Source organism: Salarias fasciatus, chromosome 22 (assembly GCF_902148845.1).
Source record: "Salarias fasciatus chromosome 22, fSalaFa1.1, whole genome shotgun sequence".
In the NCBI taxonomy this organism is placed as follows: Eukaryota; Metazoa; Chordata; class Actinopteri; order Blenniiformes; family Blenniidae; genus Salarias; species Salarias fasciatus.
In genome coordinates this window covers 18,853,447-18,866,449 of record NC_043765.1, presented here as the reverse complement: position 1 = coordinate 18,866,449, position 13,003 = coordinate 18,853,447, and the positions used below count along the sequence as shown (strand labels likewise).

At 45.0% G+C, this 13,003-nt stretch overlaps 1 protein-coding gene across 1 annotated transcript in view; it reads right to left on the bottom strand.

Annotated features, from left to right (window-relative positions):
• The window catches only part of LOC115380930 (zinc finger protein 704-like), a 45,953-nt gene extending 36,718 nt beyond the window's left edge, over positions 1 to 9,235 (bottom strand). Inside the window, exons 1-2 of the mRNA XM_030082237.1 lie at positions 9,009 to 9,235; positions 3,767 to 3,954 (exon numbers count right to left, since the gene is read on the bottom strand). Coding sequence (XP_029938097.1) covers positions 3,767 to 3,954; positions 9,009 to 9,110 — 290 coding nt within the window. The 5' untranslated portion in view covers positions 9,111 to 9,235. The remainder of the gene's footprint in view (positions 1 to 3,766; positions 3,955 to 9,008) is intronic.
• Positions 9,236 to 13,003: the final 3,768 nt, after the last annotated feature.

The window sequence follows — 13,003 nt, the reverse complement described above, 5'->3', positions numbered from 1 at the left end:
TGCGTGGAGGAAAACATAAGCACTGGGAGGAAGGAGCAGAGCCAGCAGCTGCCTCAGACCACAGCCCGACAGTGTGTAGGGAGAGCTCTGATAATACAGTGGAGACAGAATCGGACCGTAAACAAATCGGAAACTGCTACAGTGAGCAATTTCAGCCCCTGTATCCCAAGACACAGCAAATTGAACAAAAATATTTCATAAAAGACACCATTTCTTTGGGCATTTGGGAGTTGGAGTAATGCAGAAACAGGTCAATCACCGAAAGACACCTATGATTTTTGGCGCAAGATCTGACAAAAAGCGGGGTAAGTAAACGTGCTGTAAACAAATGCGATGAAGGAAGCTACTCGATAAAGTAATGAGCGTGGACCCGCTGGCAGAGCCGTGAAATGTAGCTACACAGAGTCCCCGAGGGCCAACATCTTATACGGCACGCTGTCACTCTCCCTCTATTTTCCCAGTGATTGCAGAAGTGGCATACTGGTGCTCAGTGACTCCAGCGAGGTGGGAACACCATTGTACGCTGGGCTGCGAGGGGGTCTGGAGAGCCTTCAGACAGCCAGACGTTTTCCTGGTAAATCACCAGCAGAAGGGGAACTTTTCAGAGTGCAATCTAACAACCTCAAGGTCAAACTTCCCCCGAGACTTGCTCTGGAAAAAAAAAATCCTCCGGCGTTCTCTCCCCTCACTCTTTGGCTGTTATCTTCACAGCTACATACTTGTACACATGCTCTCTCCATCTCTTTTACCTTCTTTTCTTCTCCTCTACACACACACACACACACTAACACAGATTACCCCATTTTTCAGAGTGCTCCATTGTCTCCTTCCACCACCGCTTCAAGCAGCCCCCCCCCCCCTACCCTGTCCAGCGTTTCTTCCCCCTTGTCTCTGTGAGAGATAAAGCCTTACTCCCTGGTCAGCGGCGACCACCATTTCTTCCCCAGAGCCAGCGAGAGGGCTGGAAATCGGTTTGCAGTGTGTGCAAAGGATGGGAGGTCATGGATCTTAATCCTGAGCCAATAATGGCGGTGTTCACTGAAGAGGTCACAGAAGCGATATCCAAGAAAAGAGCTCAGACTCATGGCTTCTCCAGAGATGCGGCAACGCAGAGCTTTTCATCTTCCTGTTGTGCAAGTCCAGTTCATAAAACTGAGATGAAAATATATCAACTTTTTTTTGTGCGTTAACAGTTGCAACGGATTGATTCAGTACTTGTCAAGAACAACAGATGACTGAAATCATGGATATGAGTGATCGGTTGAGCAAATGATTACATGTCTGCTGTCTTATGAGTTAGCAACAGAAAGTATTTTAGCATGTTGACCAAAAAAGAAAACCTAAGAAAACTTCCATTTAATCACTCACAACTCACATTAACTACAGCTGATACAGTTTATCAGGAGATGATCCTGGTCTGAGAAGATCTCTGCAGGACATGCTTCCACTGAGCGTTTTGAATTGCCTCAGAGTCAACTCGTATTAATTAAGATGTTTCTTTGGTTGACTGACAAATTAGTCATCAGTACTATCCATACTGTAAATGTATTTTATTAAATAGCTGAGTGAATAGTGGGCTTTTCCAGAATAGAATAATTTGTTTGTAAAATAATGTGAGTTAAATTTCAGTAAAGTACAGACATGAAGCCACTTTGTTACTTTATGTTGACATTAGAATATTCATTGATCATGATTATCACAAGATCCTGAAGGCATAAACCCTCGTATATCTTCACTGCAACACTTGTTGAAGTGGAAAAGTCTTTTGGTCTTAACAGTCTTTCACATCCCAAACTTATTGACATATTGGGATTCTCAAGTAAAGCAAAAAAAAAAAAAGAAGAAGAAGGTAGGATTTTTATCATTCCACTGTAACATATGGAGCAACAACCAAAACACACATAACACAGACAACAATCAGGATGTGGTTGGCTGTACATCTGTTGTTTTCCCTACAGGTGGCCTTCATTTACCTCCACTCGCTTTCCGAGCAGACAGACGGAGATAGGCAGGAGGCGCAGAGGAAGGGAGATAAAGCTTCACTTGTGAGAGCAGAGCACACATTGGAAACAAGTAATAAAGGATCTCAGCAGGTATGTCTCTGCTCTCAAAGGATAAAGTCCTGTCACAACTCCTGAAAGTATCTGATACCAAATGATACGAAAGCAAAAATACTGGAGAAAAGCAGCGTTACACTTGCCTCTGGTCGTCTTCATCGTACATGTGAGGACTACTGCAAACAATTGTCACCTTTAGGATGTGTGAAAGATCTTAATATGCCCATCAGGACTAAATCCTGGGTTACATTTTGATTTATGCAACATCCCCCGTGGCGGCTACTGTTGTTTGATAGCCTAATTAGAAGTAAAAACAGCAAGTTTTCTTGTCCCTAAGCTGAGGCTACACGCCTCTACAGGAGCAGTAAGAAAATCGATACGGCTTTCCACCATCACCATATAAATATCAATATTACTGCTATTCCTATGCAAGAAGGTAATTATAGTGTGACAGGTGTAAAACGTCCGTCCTATCTATATGATGGATTAAATATAAAACAAAACCTTCTACTTAATGGGCAACAAGAGAAACCCCAATCAATGATTCATCAACAAATAACTATTACTTTTAAAGCAGTGGCTCAGGATGCAGTGATGAAGCTGCTCGAATGGGAGACTTTACTGTACGTTTCAGCAAGTTGCAATCGATTCTACTCCTCCGCCCGGCACGGAGACGAGTAATGGGGAGTGATGCTCAATAAGAGTGTGCTCCTTTACAGTGTATTAGTGTTTCACATTTAGTAGTGAAAGTGTGTTGTTTCTTTATTACATGGCACTTCAATGCTGTACACTGCTGCCCATTAATGTTTAATTGCCCCACTGTGAACCCGCTTCGGTGGCTGGATTATGCTGACCTTCTAAAAATAATATTCCTGTCCCTCTGTGTGTGTGTGTGTGTGTGTGTGTGTGTGTGTGTGTGTGTGTGTGTGTGTACATTGGAAAGAAAACCACGGGAGGAGTAGAGGAACAACTGATGCATCATTACATAATAATTGTTTCCAGTTGTGGAGGGCTGTGTGTTTGCGAAGTGAAGGATCAGATGGATTATGTACCCCACTTTCAATAAAACATGAAAGCAATAGCTTGCTCTCTCGCACAGATTTCAAGCATATTTGTTCCGATTAGTTCGTGCTGGCTCCAGAGCTACAGGATCCAGTCAATCGGTGGTGCCTTTGTTAGCGAGAGCAGGAAAGACATTGAAGAGGGGAACTGATGAGATTTACCATGAATGTCATGGCACCGTGTCTGTGCTGCTCCACAGAAATGTGAGAAACCAATGAGGGCCGTGTTGTTCAAATGCCAAAGCCATAATTGTCTCAGTGAGTTATGTCAGCGGCAGTGAGTTCTGAAAAACATATAATCAAAGCAGCTACTTTTCAGAGTGAGATTCAGATCAGTTCTTCAACACCAGCAAGGCTGAAGTGCAGCTCTATACTGTATGATTAAATATAGATGTGATGGAGTACAAGTGGACTCCTGTCAAATTACATTGTAATCAATTCTCTGTCAAAATGGCTTCAAGGTTGATATTAAAAAAAAAAAAAAAAAGGATGTCAGCCCATATAAACTCTGACCTATTTGTGGGATGACATATCTATGTCATAAACTTTGAATGAACTTTGCATAAATGAACTCAAGCCAAAATCTCTTCAGGGAGATCATCAGATGCTGGCATGCCCACAGTCACTCACACACACACATGGTCCTACCTGGCATGGGGGACATCGATGCTGGAAGACACGACTTTGCGTTTCTGCTCCAGCAGGGACACTGATCGGGTGTCTGGGTCCCGGCTGAGGCGCTTGCCGTCAGCCAGCCGCTGCTCCTCCACCGCCTCTGGGCTCAGGCAGCCGCCCTCCATCTTCTGACCTTCTGGAGCGCCGTTACTCGAGCTGTGCTGTAGAGGAGTGCAAAGACAGTCTTCAGCATTATGAAACTTAAGGCAGAGTCGATGTAGAAACGTCACAAAACAGACAATGAGGGAAAGTTGTAGAGAGTATTAACAGTGGCACAAAGTTATCAAAAATTCACAATATTGCAGGGAGATTATTGCAAAATGAAGATAGCTTATCGTTGCAGTGTAAAATTAACATGCATGATCTGGGTTCAGAATGTTAGCAGCAAGTGAACAAAGTTTCCAATTTGTTGATGTTCACGTTTCAATTACTTACTTTAATATGGATAAAGAAAAAAAATAAGTGTCAACAATATTGTAAGTATCTCTTGAAAATTGCCAATTATACCATCTATATGTTCTTGTTTTGAATTTATTTCCAAATTATACATGCGCCACAAACCAAAAAAATTATGATTTGTGTGTGACTGATTTATACATTACCTACCAGGTTCAGAGAAAATGAGAACAGTCTCTGCAAAACATATTTACGTCTTTTCACTATAAGTGCACAAAATACATTTGTAGAAAAGCGTACGGCTGTCAGTGAGTAAATGCTGACAGTTTATTTGCATTTAAACATCCAGCTTGTAGAAACGAGGCCCAATTAAAATTCCACTCACTGTACAAAAACACTATGGCAACACACATTTTTCTCAATAAAATTACCACTTTAGTGTTTTCTGTATCAAAACAAGAGAAAAACTGGGTAAATAAAGCTGAAAAAAACAGCAATCTTCAGTTTTGTCATAAGTAACACTGGTTTAAACAATATATGTGTGGATAGAAGCCTGCCAAGGCTTGTTTCATACTAAATAACTATTAAATTTAGCGAAAAATATAATAATGAAATTACAGAGACTTTTTATGTGCTGAAAATAAATGAAAAACAGTATGAAAGAAATGTCACTACTTTTCATATTTACCTAAAACCATTCACAGAACTGCATTTATATCATAAACAGACATTATTTTGTGATTTTACTCCAAATATGCAGCCTCCGAATCCAGTAAATTAAGTTTAATGCCAGACATTGCTTGTAAAAATCATCCATACCTTGAATTAATAAAATGGCGATCAAAACAATAAAAAAATTTGACATGAGGTGCAACTCTTGCACCAGCATGGAAACAGACACAACATGCACACGCTCACACAACAGCAAAACTGCAATGGATGCACATTTTCACATTACAGTAACACACAATCACAAGGAACAGCATCGGTGCAATCACAACACTCTGAAACGCCTACCTGTACAAAAAAAAAAACCAACTGTTCCACATGATCTATTCTCTTACACAACAGGGATATATAGCATATTCTTGCACATGAATACCTGCTTGCACCTATGCGCACACACACGTGCACTACTGGGGGTTAACCAAAGCCATCAGGCTCTTTGAAACAAAGTGAAAGCCAAAACACAAACAGAGTGACACACACTGCTGCCCACTCCGCTGGAGCGTTGTGGAGGATAACATTCAGGCATGCCTGTGCGTCCATGTGTACATGTGATAATCTAGACCATCAACTGAGAGTCTGGAACACTGCTAGTCTTGACGGTGGAAAAGGCAACGACGCCCAAGTCAATCACACTCTCTCAAAAAACACACGCAAACATTTAATTGATTAATGAGAACAAAAAACAGAGAGATAAGTATCCAGCATCACTCATGAAGGAGACCGGCCGCATAAACGGCGCGCAAAACGCACCGAGGAACACAGACTTGAGTAAAAACAACAAGATGGATTACACCGGCTCGGGAAAGATTAGGTGTTGTGTGCACGATGAGTGTGCTCCTCGGATAAAAACTAACAGCCATTCTTTCAACAGGCTTATGAATGATGGCATTTCGCAGAGCCAGGAAATTGAGAATCACGCCAAATCGGTGGTGAAATGTGAGTTGCATATGTCAAGCTGGTGTTCATGTGACTGTTCCTTCTGCACAAAGAAGAGTCTTCCCGCCCCCCACCTCCTTGCTGTCTTCATCTCTGTTCTTTCACCAGCTCACATACTCATAACCCGCTTGCTTTGGGCTGCGATTCGCCAAGCGTGAAGCTTCTTGTACCTTTACAGGTCAAAGGTCATGATAAAGAATGTCATAATATCCCAACTGTGTCAGATGGCTCATGTGGCTCTCACGTTAGGAAGCACTTGTATTACAGCTTCCACCAAAAAGTTGAGATTCATTGATGATTCTATATTTAACTTAACAACTCAGTCTTGGGCTTCATAAGTCTTCGGTAACTTATTATTTCAATGTAGCGAAGAGTTCAAAGTAAAATTAGATATTCAGCACGATACATAGAAATCTAACTGTAATTGCAAGAATCATGCTGCAATAAGGTCAGATTTTCCTTCAGTATTCAAGTCCAGATTTCTGTTTTGCTTCATGAAATGCAGGATGTCATTTCACATGTAGCACAACATTTAAAAAACTGTGTGTTGCTCTTGGTGTGTAAATGGCACACATACACCTCACCCACTCTTAAAGATTGCAAAGCATTTCCACGAGGGCGCCAGCATACGACTTGATGATCACCGCGCTTCGTGCTGATGCCGATCGGCCGACAATGAGGGCGGCCAGCGGCCGCCTGGGATCAGCGCTTCAGAACAAAGAGTCACTCTGGTCGTCGTCAACAAGCCTGCTTCATTCACTCCCATGCTGGCGTTCGATCAACACCAACAGCAGCGAGGACAGCGCAACAAAAACAGGGACCGCCTCTTGTCAGCATTGAGGAACCGGTGTGGTTTCGCTCAAATACGGCACAACTTGCACACAAGTCAACAAGTGGCATCCAGCAGCCCCCCTCCTGCAGACAGGGGGGCATCGTTTGCCATCCGGGACCGACAGCGCCAGGCATCCAGGAGCATGCCCCGTTGCCAACTGGAGCTGCCACTTTGTGGCTGTACAGCTGCTGCTCAATTGGGGCATCAAGGCCCACAAACAACCCCCCACTCCAAAATTAAAGTAGTCAGATCTCACCATTAAACGTGCAAACACACAAATGAGGAAAATCACAAGCCGAGCTTGACTACACACTCGTGCACACACAAAGCAACACACAGATGCACATGTGAATCCACCACAGAGAGGCACACAGAGAGCAGAGACCCTCCTCCTCATTTTATGGCTTGTTTTCGACCTCACTGGGAATTGAGTCGTGCTGGAAAGAGACTTGACCATTGTGCTGACAGAACGACTCTCTCGGCCTCAGCTGCACTCCTCCAGCCTGTACCGGTGACTGTAACGGTCTTGTGCAACAGCTTTTGTGGAGTGCTGCACGGCACACACAAACGTGCACCGTGCAAACCAAAGTTTATATAGCATTTCCTCAAACCTCAAAAGACCTCAAGAGATCAGCAGTTTCTCCACACAACCAGAGCATCTGTCTTTGTTTAGATTAGATGCGTGTGTGGGGTTTCAGATTTAAACATTTCACATCTTCACTTTGGGTTTGCATGCATTTTAGCCGATGGGGCGAAATTTTACTGTTGTTGATGTAGGAAATGTGTGGAATTGAGCCGTGGCTCGAAATTTCTGTGTGGAAATGACACTCTATATCTGGCATCAAAACACCGGCATTATGCAAGGACACCAATAAATCAAAATCTGAGCATAAAAGGCTGTTCTTTAGTCACAAGCATTCCACAGTCCTCTCTATAAAAAGGACAGCACACACGCACACACGCACACACGCACACACACACACACACACACACACACTTCCCCATGCCAGAAACAGTATTTTCATCCAAGGGCTGGATTGCTTTCTCAATCTGAGCCCATGTGACAGGAAAACATTCAAGTTGGACTTGAAAACAATTAGGTCATTGCTTATTAAGTCTACATCACGACATCAGCCAAACTTACTATTTTCACTGAAATGCCACGAGACATTCAAATAATCTATATTTAAACGACCACATATGAAATGGCACAAGGAGTCATTCAAAAACCCCACTGTTTGAGAAGCTGCAGCATGCATGGATGTAAAATCCCAAAACATAGCACATGCATGATGTGCAAATGTGCAACCGGGGACTGGATGCACGAGATCGTGTGTTAAATAAAAATAACGGTGGTTCAAATAAAGAGGAGCTCTTTACATCAGCCCAAAACGCTGCAGTCGGAGCGTGTTTGTTTGCCTCATCTCACCCACCCACTAGCCCACATAAACATTGCGCAGCTCTCGCGAGCCCTTTGTCCCATATATATGTATACATGAATGTCGCCAAATGTCATGACAGTCCTTAATTCCCCGCTACACGGAGTCGGACGGAGGCGGCGGGCGCCGTGCGCGGAGCGTGTTTTGTCTCCGGCGCTCGGAGGAGCCATCAGGAGCAGCTGCAGCTGCGGCGGTGTCACCGCTCACTCCGCTCCGTGCAGGAAGCGGTTAAACGCTGCAAAACACCGCAACAAAAACAGTGGAGCGCTGCCCGCCCGCCCGCCTGCCGGCCGGGGCCCTCGCGCGCGCGCGCACCACAACACACACACACACACACACACACCACACACACACACACACACACACACACACACACACAACACACACAACACAACACACACACACACACACACACACACACACACACACACACACACACACAACACACACACACACACACACCTTGAGGCGACTTGAGCGGTGCTTTGGCTGCGGTGTGGTTGAAGCCCGCGGCTATCTCCTCCTGGAGACTCCTTGAGGCTGCCGTCCTGCATGAGCACCGTGTAGACGCTGCGGGGTCCCCGCGGCCGACACGTCCCTGTTCTCCTGCTTGACAGCCTGGACCACTCCTGTCACCGGGGCTCCGTCCCCCGTCGGGCTCGGCGCATAAACGCGGCTGCCGAGGATCGACCGCTTCACCAGGCGCTCGTATGCATGTCGGGGAGAAAATAAAAAGTGTCTCGCGGTGTGCGGAGCCGATTTAGACCATTAAGCGTCGAATTCTAACCGGCAAACGACGTCGAGAAAAAACACGAAACCGCAGCGGGTAGACGAGGCGCTCCTCCAACAGCCCTGGCAAAATGTTAGAAAAGCGGCAACATACTCGGGAAAACTCCGCGCGGCCTCCCGGACGAACAGCAGCGAGACCCGGGGAGCAACTTTGGAAGAGCGCCCGGCGGCTGCCTCCGACACGGAACACAGTCATCCGCCGCTAAACAGCCTCCACATCCAACCGGCTACCGATCTTCCTCCGTTCGACCTGTTTGTTTTCCCCACTGCTCCCTGAGAGCGGAGCGGCCGGACGGAAAACGCGGCAGAATCCGGACGTCCCGGAGCCGATTGGACCGCCGCACACGATTTACGAAATAACGTTTTTTTCGCCGAAATGCCCCCCGCACGCGGACTGGCCGTCACGTTCAGTTCCACAACAGCGGCCCGCTCAGCCGCTCGCTCCGCCGCCGATAGGTTCGCGCGGGGGAGCCGCAAAAACACGCCCGCCGAGTGAGTCCGGCCGGCTGCCTCCGCATCCACTCCGGCGTCTGCTCCGACCGAGCGGAGCCTCCACCGGCGGAATGCTGCCTGTAAACATGTGCGGTCCGGCGGCCGCGGAGCGCCGTGATTGGCCCGCGCAGCACACGCCTCCACAAGCCCCGCCGCTCCCTCCTTCCCCTCCGACAGAAGGAGCGCAGCTCGGAGGATGCTCCATTCAAAACAATGACGCAAGGATGGAGAGAAACCGGGAGGGAGGAGGGCGGATAGGGAGGTGAGAAGACAGAGGAAAGTGGGAATTTAGGCTAGGGAAAGAAGAAAAAAAAAACTTCAACCAGACAGTGAGCTTTCTGCTATAACCTAGTTGTGCAGGCATGTAGCCTACTTTTCAGGTGCCCTGGGACTTCTAAATTACTATGGTCTGGGTTTCCAAAAAAAAAATCTGTGGAATCCTCTGGCCAACTTTTGTGAATGTGTAAAGAACAGGTTCCTAATTTTCTCACGAAACAGGAAAATCTGTGTCCTGGGAGGGAAAATCCCTTTACTCTCCTGGTTGCATATATAATTTTTAAAACTATAAAAAAATTCATGATGAAGCTGCACGTGAATCTTACTTGTTATCTTTTAAAGTCTGAATGGTCTCGGGCCTAAATACATCTCTGGTTTATTAGTAGATAATGAAAGAGTTCCCTGAGTCAGAAGAAACAAGACGAAGCAGCTTTTAGTTCCTACACACCTGTGGAAAACACTTCCTGCACCTGAGATGACAAAATTCTTTCAAATCAAGACTTTAAAAATTACTCTATCCTCAGGTTTTCTAATAAACAATAGTTCTCTCACCTGAAAACATAACTGGATTGTTCCCAAGTTTGGGAAAACAAAAATGTAGTGGTTAGCAGTAGCACTCTACCCTTAAGATGGCCTCTGGTTTGAATCTGAGCTGTCTCTCTGTGCAGAATGAGCTTGTTCTCTTTGTGTTCATGGTTTAGTCACTCAAGTTTCCAGTTGCTGTCCAGAAAGTAGTGGCAGCTCGTCAGACTGTAAAGCGTTTTCAGATGTGATACTATGACACGATGCACAGGGAGAGGCCGGTCTGCCAGTGCTACAAGTTCAGCAGTTTCAGCTTCCACTTCAGATTATCACTTTGAAACTTCTGACAGTTTTCACACTTGTGCTGCGTAAGTTGCCATCTATGCAGTTGCCGTCCAATGCACTTTCCGAACATTGTTGTTTCCATGACGACCTTTCCATAACTTATTTCCTCCTCTACCGAGAGAGTTTCAAAATAGCAGCCGAGCTGACAGCGTCTGAAATTATCGGTTATGCAGCTGAATTTATTGGGAGCGTGCCATTTTTTCAGAGCTGCACTGACTGTGATGAGCATTGATAGAAACTGTTTATCGCCCACAATCATCGATCTAACAATGCAGCACTGAGCAGAGGGTCCGGCTGATGACCACAAACACAAACACCATCATGAACCAAATGTTCACATGACAGCTGTGACTGAAGTAGTAGCAGTTGCACTAAACACACACAGATTAGTGTCATATCTTTGTCAGAATTTATTTTGGATGAACATTCCTCGGTGCTGAGCAGGCGGATCATTAATATGTTCCGAATGAGCGTCTGCAGTTATATACTGAGCAAATTCATGACTTCCAAAGTGCAAATAAAAAAAATGAAAATATTTGCGAACTTCACTCTTGTGGGGCTTTATTAATGTAATGAGAATAATTCAGTCTGCAGAATTCTACATGTTAACATATAGAAACTACTTCAAAACAGGTGGATTTGTTTTGTTTCATTCACCTCTAATTTTATGGTTTTCCAAAGGAAACCTTGAAAACAGTGTTTTGCATTGCACTGAAAAAAGTAGGATCTCTTTTGTTCCCCAGACAAACACGTCAAGATGCATATACCGTATATGAATAAAGGAGTATCTTCTTTACTTGTTTATCTAACTTAGGATTGGGCGCTGGAGGCAATCAGAGGGGGAGGCAGTGTACATCCTGACACACACACACACAGATTCATACCTATGGGCAATTAAAGTCACCAATTAATCTGAAATGCATGTTTCTGTAGGAGGAAACTGGAGTAATTGGAGTGAACCCCTGCACAGGAAGAACATGCAAAATCCACAAATAACGGCCCCCAAGGCTGGACTTGAACTAGTGCAAGCCTCATCTTCCTCACTCCAACTCAAAATATGTCATTTTTTTCTCTTCAGTTGTGTTTTTTTTCAAGACTTGACAGCAGTTTAACCTCAAGCTGAATTTACTACAGCTGCAACTAAACATATAAACGGACAGGCAAAGAATCATGTAAATGACGTTTATCTCATCGCGTCTGAAGTTGTTGCTCTCTAACGTATACACAGACATGACGAACGAGTCTCCTCTGATTGGAAAGTTCACCGCTCTCTGATAAAAGCAGATTTACCAGGCCGGCTGGTTCATTTGTCGTAATTATCACCCTGAGTGGCAGAGAAATATAAAAGATGTTATCGCAGTAACAATGACCTAATTAATGTCAGACGTAATGTTTTGGAGAAAATCACGGGGCGTACGACCCCTCCGCACGACAGGCCCCGCGGACACACACACACAAACGACACGATTTATTACATATATATTTTAATAGAACAATTCATGTCATCAAATATTTACATGCAGAGAATGGGGAGCCGGAGCGGGAGTGACAGATGTAGACATAACTGCCAAAACCGGCTTTGCCCTTTGATCAAAGGCGGGTGTCACCACAGAGTTGTCTGCTGGTCGCAGGGGGGGAACAAATGGTCTCATTAGGGGAGGAGTGGAGCCCGGGGAGCGTCTCCGCATCGCAAACACACACACACCCCCCCCACTCCCTGAAGGGGAATATCTGTGTGTGTGTTTATGTGATCGACATAGGCAGCCTGAGAGGATAAGTAATTTTAGGGAAGTATCTATTAACTGTGTCTGGTATGTTGTCCTGATTAGATTTGGCACTAAAACATCCCCCCCCTTTGGCAGATCATCCTTGGAGGTCATTCATCGTTTCCCTGCGAACGCCAAATGTGTGTGACGGCACCAGGTGATGTGCATTCCGTCACTGCTGAGGACAAAGCGCTGCCATGCTCATGGTTTTAAATAACGTGATAATGACTCTTTGCTGAAATTAACACTATTTTTTCAAAACGGCTTCTCATTTTAAAATACTGAGGGGGGGGGGGGGTTGGATCCATTAAAAATCCGTTTCACTGTGGCAACACTTTCAGATAACTTTGAATGTCTATCATTATGACTCCAATAGATGTCAGCGCAGGTGGCTGCGTCTGTTGACCACAAACAAGCCGGCACGTCGGATGAAACACGAACCGAAGCCGGAGATGCTGTAATATCTGCTGTGGGTGGAAAACAGATGAACACAATCTCTGCTGTAAACGGGGTGCAGAATGCAGCAATGAAAACGATATTTACAGCAAAACGCCGTGGTGCTATTCATTTGAAGGCGATCGTAAAACAACATTTGTTTGAGCTTTTTTTTCCCCCCTCTTAAATAAAAGTACCGCAATTCTCTTTTAATGCATGTTCCAAAGGAAATGTACCATATGTCTGTCTCCTG